This window comes from Monodon monoceros, unplaced genomic scaffold, assembly GCF_005190385.1.
Source record: "Monodon monoceros isolate NGI ecotype Baffin Bay Population unplaced genomic scaffold, NGI_Narwhal_1 Super_Scaffold_22, whole genome shotgun sequence".
NCBI lineage: Eukaryota > Metazoa > Chordata > Mammalia > Artiodactyla > Monodontidae > Monodon > Monodon monoceros.
The window spans coordinates 70,831,293-70,846,360 of NW_021703779.1; the positions used below are offsets into that span (position 1 = coordinate 70,831,293).

Below are 15,068 nucleotides of genomic sequence, written 5' to 3' on the forward strand. Positions count from 1 at the left end.
CCCAGGAACTTTTGAATGGTCATTTTTAGAAGATCACAAGGTTGGATTCAACAATACCCCAGTGCTGGTGCACTGATATTGCTGACTAATTATTGGGGGATCTAGTTATCCTTTGTTTACTTTATATGATAGACATTATACCAGTTAGTGATTTTCTTTTGGAATTCACAAAGCTCAAGTGGTAATGTAAGGTCCAGAACTGACCTGCTTATAACTTAAGTGAATAATTTACCATCCATGAGTCTTATTTTCAGTAATCAGGCAACATCAGATGCCATTATGTACTAAAACTTGTATAAAAATATTGTTGGATAAAAAGAAAGTACCATTTCATGGTTGTTTTCCTCTTGTATGACTTATCTCTTCAAGTAGAGCAAGAACTAAGATTTACATTTTCATTCTAGCCCTATGGTGACTAGAATAGTAAATGACATCCTATATATTCGATTAATACTTGATATATCAGTTAGTTTTAATTATTTATTAGCAAATTTTTATCTGAAAGGTATGACCTTGTTCTTCTATACCTCATAGGACTATTGCAAAGGAAAAATAAAATGTCACAAATGTGAAGACACTTAAAGCAATGACCCCTTAACTGATGTCCCTGTGCAATGTCAGTCTTTTGAAAAAAGTGTTCTGTAGTCATATATGTTGAAATGATGTTGCATAATTCTACACCTCTCTCTTCAAGCACATTTTTTTTACATCTTTATTGGAGTATAATTGCTTTACAATGGTGTGTTAGTTTCTGCTTTATAACAAAGTGAATCACTTATACATATGTTCCCATATCTCTTCCCTCTTGTATCTCCCTCCCTCCCATCCTCCCTATCCCACACCTCTAGGAGGTCACAAAGCTCTGAGCAAACTGTATTATCTGCAATAAAGAAACAAGCTGCTCTGGTCTGAATAACAAAAAAAGAATGGTGAATTGATGTTATCAATGTAGATGTAAACACTAAAGGAAATACCTTTTTATTTTTTTGCTTGATGCAATTATTGGAAACATTTTAAGTATGTTTGCAACAACTTAGTTATGTGACTCTACAGTCAGGAAGTAGCCTTGGGGGGGTTCCAAGACCCATCGGGGATACCAAAATCCACAGATACTCAAGTCCCATAGTTGGCCCTCCATACGAGAGATTCTGCATCTCCATGTATAAGTTTTTGAGTGGACATACTTTTCATTTCTTTTGAGTGTATACCTAAGAATGGAATTACTGTCATATGGTAACTCTATGTTAAAAATTTGGAGGACTGTTTTCCAAAGTGGTTAAAACATTTTATATTTTCACCAGAAGTGTATAATGGTTCCAATTGCTCCACATCCTGGCCAACACTTATTACCTGTCTTTCTTATTATAGCCATCATAGTGGGTGTTAAGAGGTATCTCATTGTGGTTTTGATTTCCATAATGACAAATGATGTCGAACACATTTTAGTGTATTTATTGGCCACTTGTACATCTTCTTTGGAAAAATGACTATTCTAATCTATGGCCCATTTTTAAATTACACTATTTGCCTTTTTATTATTGATATGTAAGAGTTCTTTACATATTCTGGATAAGATCCTTATCAGATATTTGATTTGAACATATTTCCTCCCATTCTGTGGGTTATCTTTTTCACTTTATTGATGGCATTGTTTAAAGCACCTCATACAATTTCTTAAATTAATTTTTATTGAAGTATAGTTGATTAACAATGTTGTGTTAGTTTCAGGTATACAGCAAAATGAATCAGTTATACATATATCCATTCTTTTTCAGATTCTTTTCCCATAGAGATTATTACAGAGTATTGAGTAAAGTTCCCTGTGTTACAGAGTAGGTCCTTTTTATTACCAATTTTATATATAGTAGTGTGTATATGTTAATCCCAATCTCCTAATTTATCATTTCCTGCCACATTTTCCCTTTGGTAACCATAAGTTTGATTTCAAGATCTGTGAGTCTGTTTCTCTTTTGTATATAAGTCCATTTGTATCATTTTTAAAATTAGATTCCACATATAAGTGATATCATATGCTATTTGTCTTTCTCTGTCTGACTTACTTCATTTAGTATGATAATCTCTAGGTCCATTCATGTTGCTGCAAATGGCATTATTTCATTCTCTTTTTATGGCTGAGTAATATTCCATTGTATATATGTACCACAACTTCTTTATCCATTCCTCCGTTGATGGACTTTTAGGTTGCTTCCATGCCTTGGCTACTGTAAATAGTGCTTCAGTGAACATTGGGGTGTATGTATCTTTTTGAATTTTGGTTTTCTCTGGATATATGCCCAGGAGTGGGATTGCTGGATCATATGGTAGCTCTATATATAGATTTTTAAGAAACCTCCATACTGTTCTCCATAATGGTTGTACCAATTTACATTCCCACTAACAGTGTAGGAGGGTCCCATTTTCTCTACACTCTCTCCAGTATTTATTGTTTGTAGATTTTTTGATGGTGGCCATTCTGACCAGTGTGAGGCATTTTTCAGAGAACTAGAGCAAAAAATTTTAGAATTTGTATGGAAAAACAGAAGACCCCAGATAGCCAAAGGGATCTTGAGAAAGAAGAATGGAGCTGAAGGAATCAGGCTGACTTCAGACTATACTACAAAGCTACCATAATCAAAACAGTAATCAAAACAGTATGGTACTGACACAAAAACAGATACATAAATCAATGAAACAAGACAGAAAGTCCAGAGATAAATCCACTCACCTATGGTCAACTAATCTATGACTAAGGAGGCAAGAATATACAATGGAGAAAAGACAATCTCTTCAATAAGTAGTGCTGGGACAACAGGACAGCTACATGTAAAAGAATGAAAATAGAACCCTCCCTAACACCATACACAAAAATAAACTCTAAATGGATTAAAGACCTAAATATAAGGCCAGACACTGTAAAACTCTTAGAGGAAAACATAGGCAGAACACTTTTTGACATAAATCACAGCAATATCTTTTTTGACCTATCTCCTAGAGAAATGGAAATAAAAACAAAAATAAACAAATGGGACCTAACAAAACTTTAAAGGTTTTTCACAGCAAAGGAAACCATAAACAAAATGAAAACACAACCCTCAGAATGGGAGAAAATATTTGCAAATGAAGCGACTGACAAGGGATTAATCTCAAAAATATATGAACAGCTCATGCAGCTCAATATGAAAAAAACAACCCAACCAAAAAATGGGCAGAATCTCTAAATAAACATTTCTCCAAAGAAGACATACAGATGGCCAAAAAGCACATGAAAAGATGCTCAACATCACTAATTAGAGAAACGCAAACTATACAACTTTTTAAGGCTTTCATTTATGACACTCTTCAACCACAACATGAAAATTATTGAAAATACCTTACCCGAACTATTTCACAGTCAACACTCAATTCAGTTGCCACTGCTTCAATTTTCTCTCTACAAACAGAGCCAAGGCTGGTCATGCCATTGTCCCAGTACTTCTTAAGGGTGGCTAAGTCTTGGTCACTGAACTGAGTGCGGTCTTGTAGCTGTAAAAAACATTTAAAAAAATTAGAATACTCAAAGGAAAAATATTAAATCATCAGAGTGATATGTGCTAGGTTACTTTCAACAAATAAATTAATTTCACAATTCTTACTCTGTGTTCCCCCTTCCTGAAATGGGCATTATCATGGTATTTATTACTATGACATGAAAGTGTGCTAGAATAAAATGAGTAAAGAATTTACCTGATAACAATTAAGCAATGTTGATAAAAATGGTTGTAGTCACATAAATAATACATATTAATTGTAGAAAATACAGATATATTTAAAAAGAAGAGAATTTAAATCACTAACAATCCTGGAAATTACACTTGTTAATTCTAATATATGTTCTTTCAAACTTTTTTCTATAATACGTATATTCACATTCACACTACATATATTTAAAAATATACCAGAGTCAGGATCATGTCACAGTGTTGTCTTTTGATAAATTAATCTAGATTTACCACAGATAGGCTCCTACTAATGTTATGATAAATTAAAAGACTAAATAAGATAAATGTAATAAGATAATGTTGTTTTAAAAGAGCAATCATATTTATGGCTTCAGAAAGTTTCAGAATAAGCCCATCTTTTTTACTCTTAGGGTTTTTTTGAACCAATAAACTATGGACTTTATATATTGTTTGAATTCAACGAATTCTGGAGGCATCCCTAGGAAATAAATTAGAAGCATGATAGGATAATGACCTCTATTTGTGAATAAGGAGTCATGAAAAGAAAGGTCAAAGGACTTATTCAACAGGGCACAGAGAGACCATAGCAGAGCTAGAAGTAGAAATATATCTGATTATTTTCTAGTAGCTTTATCCCTATGGTGTCTCCAAGTAACTCAAGGGGTGGTAAAAAAAATCTGAAAATTAACTTTAGTTAAAAATATAGGGACTTCCCTGCTGGTGCAGTGGTTAAGAATCTGCCTGCCAATGCAGGGGACATGGGTTCGAGCCCTGGTCCAGGAGGATCTCACATGCCGTGGAGCAACTAAACCTGTGAGCCACAAATATTGAGCCCGCATGACACAACTACTGCAGCCCCCGTACCTAGAGCCTGTGCTCCGCAACAAAAGAAGCCACCATAATGAGAAGCCCGCACACCTCAACCGCAACAAAGAGTAGCCCCCGCTCACGGCAACTAGAGAAAGCCCGTGCACAGCAACGAAGACCCAATGCAGTCAATAAATAAATAAATTTATTAAAAAAAATATATATATATGTATGCTGTTGAGGGGATATATGTATACATATAGCTGATTCATTTTGTTTTACAGCAGAAACTAACACACCATTGTAAAGCAATTAGATGTTAAAAAAATAAAAAGGAAAACAAAAGAAAAATGCTGACACGTGGAAGAAATTCTGCAAGAATATATAATAACCAACTGTATATAGGGAAAACAGAAGATTTTCACTTCCTAAGTTAAATATTGTTTAAACAATTTAATAGGAACCTTTATGACCAAAATTTTAAATAAAATCTGAAAACTGAATATCTATATCTATCTATCTATCTATCTATCTATCTATCTATCTATCTATATGCTGCAAAACCCAGTATGTGTGTGTTTGTGATGAAAGAATGTGGTGACAGCGAGAGTGAGAGAGAGAAAAAGCCTGTGAGACTGAATGAATTGAGGACAAAAGTGGCAAATCATTATGGCATGAGATGTGAGGTTCTGTTGCTGCCTTCTACCTAAGAATAAATGATCTGGCCCCACAGAGAGGTTAGACTTCAAAGCCTTCCTAGACATAAACTGCTTTCAATGTTTCCTTCCTAACTGAAATTTAAAATGGAACCCTCTCCTAAATTAGATACAGGTAACAACAGAAAATAATGTACACAACATATAAACCATGACTCAAATAAAAGAGTTATCATAACTAAAACTGATACAATACTAAACAACAGGTGCAAATTTGCCTTAAAGTTACAATCTTTTGAAAAGAAATGTTAGCTATCAGGAGGAAAAACAATATATGAATTCTCAGTTTACCACCAAGAAAGTGAAGTTAGATTGTACAATTAGCATGTGTCTTTTCATAAGACATATAGTACAGTTTTTCTTTGAGTGTGTGTCAATCAATTTCCTTTCCAGCTAGATCTGTTCTCCCCCAAGTTAAAAAAAAAAAAACCTGATGAGTAACAGTTATTACAAGTACTGGTACTAAATTACATGTTTCCAATAAAAGAATCAAAACATGTCATCCAGGTTTCTTTTTTAATCAAGTGAAATAACCCTCAAGTTATAATATTTATAACATAAAAATCTCATTACATGTCCCTCCTATATTGATTGTACAATAGTTGTGGAGCTAAAATTCTCAAAGCAAAACAAAGAGCAAAATAAATGGTAGTAAGGTTCTAGGTAGATTCAAATAATTCATAACAGGCAGCATAAATATTCCCATATTTTTCCATTGAACCAAATTCTCCACTATAAGTTAGCCTACATTATCGTCAATTGGAAGGAATAATGAACAGAACACTGAACACACTGAGCCAATTAATTTGTAATTCATTTAGAGGACATCCAAAGCTGATTCATCCCTTAAATTGAACTAAATAAAAGCTGATTTGATTTGTTGGAAATGTCCTGCATTAGCAATGCTGAAGGCAACTTATGACAACACCTGATAAGTAGAAGCTTATGGGGGAAAGGGCAGTTATTTTTAAAGCTCCTAAGAGCATATTTTAACTAAGAAAATAAATAAGGTAATAAAAGTCAATTAACATTAAAACTGAATACTCATTTACTGAAGAAATAAAATGTGGGCACTTAAAGAAGAAGGTGAATTCTTCCCCGAGGAGCCTGAAGTTGAAATCAGTTTTGTCTCTCTATTGAAATCTAGAACCTAGGGGTAAGACAAGAATAAAGACACAGACCTACTAGAGAACGGACTTGAGGATATGGGGAGGGGGAAGGGTGAGCTGTGACAAAGCAAGAGAGAGGCATGGACATGTATACACTACCAAACGTAAGGTAGATAGCTAGTGGGAAGCAGCTGCATAGCACAGGGAGGTCAGCTCGGTGCTTTGTGACCGCAAGGAGGGGTGGGATAGGGAGGGTTGGGAGGGAGGGAGATGCAAGAGGGAAGAGATATGGGAACATATGTATATGTATAACTGATTCACTTTGTTATAAAGTGGAAACTAACACACCATTGTAAAGCAATTATACCCCAATAAAGATGTTTAAAAATATATATATAAAGCCACTTTCACTTTACAAGACAACCCTCAGCCATAACTGCTTACTTAAGTGAGGGAGACATATTAGTCAATTATCTTGCTGATTTTGTGCAGAGTAACATTCCAGTAACCCTGGAAATCCAGGTGAAAGCTGAGGTTTGGCCCATGTGACAAGACAATTGTTTTGATTTCACCTGGATTATATTGTAACACAATAGAAAAAAACCTTCTGGCCTCTTCACCAGCCTCTAGGACACTTCAGGAATTTAGTTCTTTTATTTTTCTCTTAAAAATAAAATTAAGTGACAAAAGTCTGATATTGGGGAGCAGAGTTTCCTCTTTTAAGTATGTATCTTAGTTAAATGTGGAATTGAATTATATATTTGTACGTAGGAGTAACCCTTTTGAAGTGAGAACTATTAAAAAATTTCTAGCTCAATTATTACTTCCTTCACCTTACTCCCTCAGCTTTCCGTATGCTGTGCACTACTCTGCCTTATCCCAATAATCAGTCCAGATATTAACCCATGGTGTTGAGATTTCAAACTTGTTTTGTGAAAGCTTGTTCATTTTTCCACTAGACAATGTGCTGCTTAATAGCAGGTATCATGCCTTTTTACTTTTATTTTCATTGTAAAAATAAATATGCACTTGATTAAAAAAAAGCCAAACAATTAGAAAGGTATAAAATGAGCTACAGTCTCTCTCCTTCCTTAGTTACAAACTGCTAATCCTGACACCAAAGGCAACCGCTGTCAGTAGTTTCCTGGGTAAATTTCCAGGATAAAAATGCATATACACTTAGAAAAAAATTGATGATACTATAACTTAATTTTTTTCACTTCGTATATCTTGAAGATCTTTCTATATCATCACATACGGATATACTTCAGTCTTTTTAACTTCTACATTGTGCTCCATCATATGGACACTATACAATTTATGTAATTGTTATCTAATATTTTCTAATTATATTATCTAATTTAGTTATCTAATGGCGAACATTTAGGTGGTTTTCAGGTTATTGCTATTAAAATCAATGCTGAAATGGACATTCTGGTACCTATATCTTGCTTTATATTTGCAATTATATATAATAGGAAATTCCAAGCCATATGTTTTTATCACCTCCACTTCTTCCAGTTGACAAGGAAGGGATTCCTGCTTAAAGTTATAGGGATTGATAAACAACTGATTCTCAACACTAGACAGATGAAATCAACAGTAGTGTATTAGTCACACATACTCACAGCCTATAAGAGGAGAACACTGTATGCCATGCAGGGCCATAGGATAATTCTACTTGGAAACAGAATGAACAAGCAGAGGCTGTGGTGTAACCCCTAGGCATGGTGAAATCTCTGTTTCCCACAGGAGAATGTGATTGACTTGTTTGAATCATTCTGTGGGCTAGCAGGGAACTGTAGCTTGCTATTCAGGGATAAGCAGCCACTGTGCCTGGTCCCCATGCTAAGGAGAGTTGTTTGAATATGGTACTTTATCTTCAGGAACACGATGGTAAGGGGAACTTGTGATTGGGCCATCATTCAAGACCCACTCGGCTTTCCCCAGATATCAAGACACATATAATATGGGGACTTAATTTTAGGTCTTATACCACAAAATGGAATTGGTTGGCCAAAGAGTATGTGCATTTAATTTTCTTTTTTTGTAAACATAGAGAAATTGCCTGGACAAAGGCTGAAATGTATGATAGTCCTTATTTTCCTATATCTTTATCAATGCTAGGTATTATCCAACTTTATAATTTTTGCTAGTTTAGTGAAACATGGTATCGTGCTCTTTTGATTTATATTTCTTTAAGAAAGACCAAGCATTTTTATATGCTTATTGGCCTTATTTTTCTGAGAAATGCTTTTCTTTTTTATTTATTATTTTTTTTTAATTTGTATATCCTTAGTGACCAGAAATGTGCTAAACATATGTTAGATATCTTTTTTGTAAACAATGATATTTTAAATCATGTGAAATACATTTTCTATGATTATCAATGCATTACCTATTTAAACTGTATGATTTAAAACAATGTATGCTTTACAGATAGATTACTCCATTCAACTTACTTATTGATACAGTACCCATGTCCAGTGAAAATGTCTTCTTATCTATAAGAGATTGAATATGGGGTCCTCATAAAGAATACTATTTTGTGACTTCTGGGTGGAAATTTAATTTAACTATTTTTTTCCAAATTGTGATCAAACACACTAATATAAGATGTACCACTTTAACTATTTTTAAGTGTACGATTCAGTAGTCGTAAATACATTCACATTGTTGTGCAACCAATCTCCAAAGTTTTTCATAGCCATTAAACAACAACTCCCATTTCCTCATCTCTCCAGCCACCTGGCAACCAGCATTCTACTTTCTGTTTAAATGAGTTTGAATACTCCAGATAGCTTATCAAAGTGGAACAATACAGTATTGGTCTTTTTGTAGCTGCTTTATTTCACTTAGCATAATTTCCTCAAGGTTCACTCATGTTATAGCATGTGTCAGAATTTCCTCTCTTTTTAAGAATGAATAATATTCCCTTTCATGTATATATCACATTTGTTTATCAATGTTTCTGCTGATGGACATTTGGGTTGCTTCCACATTTTGGCTATTGTGAAGAAAGCTACTAAAAATGTCCGTGTTCAGGTATCTGTTTGAGTCCCTACTTTTAACTCTTTGGGGTACACACCCAGAAATTGAATGTCTGGATCATATGGTAATCGTATTTTTAATTTTTGGAGGAACCATCATAGCACTTTCCATAGTGACTGTACCACTTTACATTCCCATCAACAATGTACAAGTGTTCTACTTTCTCCATAGGCTCACGAACACTTGTTAGCTTAATTTTTTAATAGTTACCATGCTAATGGGTATGAGGTGATATTTCATTGTGGTTTTTATTTGCATTTTCCTGTGATGTTGAACATTTTTTATACACCTGTTACCCATTTGTATATTTTATTTGGCAAATGTCTATTGAAGTCTTTTGCCCATTTTTTAATTTAAACATATTTATTGGAGTATAATTGCTTTATAATGGTGTGTTAGTTTCTGTTTTATAACAAAGTGAATCAGTTATACATATACATATATCCCAATATCTCTTCTCTCTTGCATCGCCCTCCCTCCCATCCTCCATATCTCACTCCAGCTAAGTCAAAAAGCACCTTGCTGATCTCCCTGTGCTATGCGGGTGGTTCCCACTAGCTATCTGTTTTACATTTGGTAGTGTATATATGTACATGTCACTCTCTCACTTTGTCTCAGCTTACACTACCCACTCCCCGTATCCTCAAGTTCATTCTCTAGTAGGTCTGTGTCTTTATTCCCATATTTCCCCTAGGTTCTTCATGACCATTCCTTTTTTTTTTTCAGATTCCATATATAGGTGTTAGCATACAGTATTTGTTTTCCTCTTTATGACTTACTTCACTCTGTATGACAGATTCTATGTCCATCACCTCACTACAAGTAACTCAATTTCATTTCTTTTTCTGGCTGAGTAATATCCCATTCTATATATGTGCCACATCTTCTTTATCCATTAATGTATCAATGGACACTTAGGTCGCTTTCATGTCCTGGCTATTGTAAACAGAGCTGCAATGAATATTGTGGTACATGACTCTTTTTTTAAATTATGGTTTTCTCAGGGTAAATCCCTAGTAGTGGGATTGCTGGGTCGTATAGCAGTTCTATTTTTAGTTTTTAAGGATACTGTTCTCCATAGTGACTGTATCAATCTACATTCCCACCAAGACTGCAAGAGGGTTCCCTTTTCTCCACACCCTCTCCAGCATTTATTGTTTGTAGATATTTTGATGATGGGCACTCTGACTGGTGTGAGAAGATATCTCATTGTAGTTTTGATTTGCATTGCTCTAATGATTCATGATGTTGAGCATTCTTTCATGTGTTTGTTGGCAATCTGTATATCTTCTTTGGAGAAATGTGTATTTAGGTCTTCTGCCCATTTTTGGATTGGGTTGTTAGTTTTTTTGATATTGAGCTGCATGAGCTGCTTGTAAATTTTGGAGATTAATCCTTTGTCAGTTGCTTCATTTGCAAATATTTTTTTCCCATTCTGCGGGTTGTCTTTTGGTCTTGTTTATGGTTTCCTTTGCTGTGCAAAAGTTTTTAAGTTTCATTAGGTCTCATTTGTTTATTTTTATTTCCATTTCTCTAGGAGATGGGTCAAAAAGAATCTTGCTGTGATTTATGTTATAGAGTGTTCTGCCTATGTTTTCCTCTAAGAGTTTGATAGTGTCTGGAGTTACAATTAGGTCTTTAATCCATTTTGAGTTTCTTTTTGTGTATGGTGTTAGGGAATATTCTAATTTCATTCTTTTACATGTTCCTGTCCAGTTTTCCCAGCACCACTTATTGAAGAGGCTGTCTTTTCTCCACTGTATATTCTTGCCTCCTTTATCAAAGATAAGGTGACCATATGTGCGTGGGTTTACCTCTGGGTTTTCTATCCTGTTCCAATGATCTATATTTCTGTTTTTGTGCCAGTACCATGCTGTCTTGATTACTGTAGCTTTGTAGTATAGTCTGAAGTCAGGGAGCCTGATTCTTCCAGCTTCGTTTTTAATTATCAAGATTTCTTTGGCTCTTCGGGGTCTTTTGTGTTTCCAAACAAATTGTGAAATTATGTTGTGCTAGTTCTGTGAAAAATGCCAGTGGTAGTTTGATAAGGTTTGAATTGAATCTGTAGATTGCTTTGGGTAGTAGAGTCATTTTCACAATGTTGATTCATCCAATCCAAGAACATGGTATATCTCTCCATCTATTTGTATCATCTTCAATTTCTTTCATCAGTGTCTTATAAAGGTCTTTTGTCTCCTTAGGTAGGTTTACTCCTAGATATTTTATTCTTCTTGTTGTATTGGTAAATGGGAGTGTTTTCTTAATTTCACTTTCAGATTTTTCATCATTAGTGCATAGGAATGCAAGAGATTTCTGTGCATTAATTTTGTATCCTGCTACTTTACCAAATTCACTGATTAGCTCTAGTAATTTTCTGATAGCATCTTTAGGATTCTCTAGTTATAGTATCATATCACCTGCAAACAGTGACAGCTTTACTTCATCTTTTCTGATTTGGATTCCTTTTATTTCTTTTTCTTCTTTGATTGCTGTGGCTAAAACTTCCAAAAGTATGTTGAATAATAGTGGTGAGAATGGGCAACCTTATCTTGTTCCTGGTCTTAGTGGAAATGGTTCCAGTTTTCAACATTGAGGACAATGGTGGCTGTGGGTTTGTCATATATGGCCTTTATTATGTTGAGCAGGAAGGGGAAGGAACAGTTTTGGAAGAGTTTGAGAAGGATAGGTTTTAGGTCTCTCTAAATGTTTGATAGAATTAGCCTGTGAAGCCATCTGGTCCTGTGCTTTTGTTTGTTGGAAGATTTTTAATCACAGGTTCAATTTCAGTGCTTGTGATTGGTCTGTTCATATTTTCTATTTCTTCCTGGTTCAGTCTCGGAAGGTTGTGTATTTCTAAGAATTTGTCCATTTCTTCCAGGTTTTCCGTTTTATTGGCATACAGTTGCTTTTAGAAATCTCTCATGACCCTTTGTATTTCTACAGTGTCAGCTGTAACATCTCCATTTTCATTTCTAATTCTACTAATTTGAGCCTTCTCCCTTTTTTTCTTGATGAGTCTGGCTAATGGTTTATCAACTTTGTTTATCTTCTCAAAGGGCCAGATTTTAGTTTTATTGATCTTTAGTATCATTTCCTTCATTTCTTTTTAATTTATTTCTGATCTGATCCTTATGATTTCTTTCCTTCTGCTAACATTGGGGCTTTTTTGTTCTTCTTTCTCTAATTGCTTTAGGTGTAAGGTTAGGTTGTTTATTTGAGATGTTTTTTTGTTTCTTGAGGTAGTATTGTATTGCTATAAACTTCCCTCTCAGAACTGCTTTTGCTGCATCCTATAGGTTGGTGTCATTGTGTTTTCACTGTCAATTGTTTCTAGGTATGTTTTGATTTCCTCTCTGATTTCTTCGGTGATCTCTTGGTTGTTTAGTAGTGTATTGTTTAGCCTCAATGTGTTTGTATTTTGTACAGATTTTTTTCTGTAATTGATATCTTGTCTCATAGCACTGTGGTTGGATAATATACCTGATATGATTTCAATTTTCTTAAATTCACCAAGGCTTGATTTGTGACACAAGATATGATCTATCCTGGAGAATGTTCCATGATCACTTGAGAAGAATATGTATTCTGTTGTTTTTGGATGGAATGTCCTATAAATGTCAACTAAGTCCATCTTTTTTAATGTATCATTTAAAGCTTTTGTTTTTTTATTTATTTTCATTTTGGATGATCTGTCCGTTGGTGAAAGTGAGGTGTTAAAGTCCCCTACTCTGATTGTGTTACTGTCGATTTCCTCTTTTATGGCTGTTAGCATTTGCCTTATGTATTGAGGTGTTCCTATGTTGGGTGCATAAATGTTTACAATTGCTATGTCTTCTTCTTGGATTGATCCCTTTATCATTATGTAGTGTCCTTCTTTGTCTCTTGTAATAGTCTTTGTTTTAAAGTCTATTTTGTACCTGGTATGAGAATTGCTACTCCAGCTTTCTTTTGATTTCCATTTCAATGGAATACATTTTTCCATCTACCCACTTTCAGTCTGTATGTGTCCTTAGGTCTGAAGTGGGTTTCTTGTAGACAGCATATATATGGGTCTTGTTTTTGTATCCATTCAGCCAGTCTATGTGTTTTGTTGGAGCATTTAATACATTTGCATTAAAGGTAATTATCAATATGTATGTTCCTATTACCATTTTCTTAACTTTTGTGTTTGTGTTTGCAGGTCTTTCCTTCTCTTGTGTTTCCTGCCTAGAGAAGTGCCTTTGGCATTTTTTGTGAAGCTGGTTTGATGGTGCTGAATTCTCTTAGCTTTTGCTTGTCTATAAAGGTTTTAAATTCTCCATGAAATCTGAGTGAGATCCTTGCTGGGTAATCTTGATTGTAGGTTTTTCCCTTTCATCACTTTGAATATGTCCTGCCACTCCCTTCTGTCTTGCAGAGTTTCTGCTGAAAGATCAGCTGTTAAACTTATGGGGATTCCTTTTATTTGTTGTTTTTCCCTTGCTGCTTTTAATATGTTTTATTTGTATTTAATTTTTGATAGTTTGATTAACATGTGTCTTGGCATGTTTCTCCTTGGATTTATATTGTGTGAGACTCTCTGTGCTTCCAGGACTTGATTAACTATTTCCTTTCCCATATTAGGGAAGTTTTCAACTATAATCTCTTTGAATAGTTTGTCAGTCCCTTTCTTTTTCTCTTCTTCTTCTGGGACCCCTATAATTTGAGTGTTGTTGCATTTAATGGTGTCCCAGAGGTCTCTGAGACTGTACTCAATCTTTTCACTCTTTTTTCTTTATTCTGCTTTGCAGTAGTTATTTCCACTCTTTTATCTTCCAGGTCACTTACCTGTTCTTCTGCCTCAGTTATTCTGCTATTCATCTGTTCTAGAGAATTTTTAATTTAATTTATTGTGCTGTTCATCATTGTTTGTTTGCTCTTTAGCTCTTCTAGGTCCTTGTTAAATGTTTCTTGCATTTTGTCCATTCTATTTCCAAGATTTTGGATAATCTTTACTATCATTATTCTGAAATCTTTTTCAGGTAGACTGCCTATTTCTTCTTCATTTGTTAGGTCTGGTGGGTTTTTGCCTTGCTCCTTCATCTGCTCTGTGTTTCTCTATCTTCTCATTTTGCTTAACTTACTGTGTTTGGGGTCTCCTTTTCATGGGGTGCAGTTTTGTAGTTCCTGTTGCTTTTGGTGCCTGTCCCCAGTGGCTAATGTTGGTTTAGTGGGCTGTGTAGGCCTCCTGTTGGAGGGAAGTGGTTTCTGTGTTCTGGTGGATGAGGCTGGATCTTGTCTTTCTGGTGGGAAGGTCCACATCTGGTGGTGTGTTTTGGGGAGTCTGTGGCCTTATTATGATTTTAGACAGCCTGTCTGCTAATGGGTATGGTTGTGTTCCTGTCTTGCTTGATTTTTGGCATAGGGTTTCCTGCACTGTAGCTTGCTGGTTGTCGAGTGGAGCTTGAATCTCAAGTCTCTTATCATTGAGATGGAGATCTCTGGGAGATTTTTGCCATTTGATATTACATGAAGCTGGGAGGTCTCTTGTGGCCCAGTGTCCCTGACTTGGCTCTCCCAATTCAGAGGCATAGCCCTGATGCCTGGCTGGAGCACCAAGAGCGTATCATTCACACAGCTCAGAATAAAAGGGAGAAAAGCGAAAGAAAGAAAGAAAGAAAGAAAGAAAGAAAGAAAGAAAGAAAGAA

At 35.0% G+C, this 15,068-nt stretch overlaps 1 protein-coding gene across 1 annotated transcript in view; it reads right to left on the reverse strand.

Moving 5' to 3' along the window:
* Positions 1-15,068, reverse strand: part of HDX (highly divergent homeobox) — a 181,590-nt gene that overhangs the window by 62,981 nt on the left and 103,541 nt on the right. Inside the window, exon 5 of the mRNA XM_029241093.1 lies at positions 3,376-3,522. Coding sequence (XP_029096926.1) covers positions 3,376-3,522 — 147 coding nt within the window. The remainder of the gene's footprint in view (positions 1-3,375; positions 3,523-15,068) is intronic.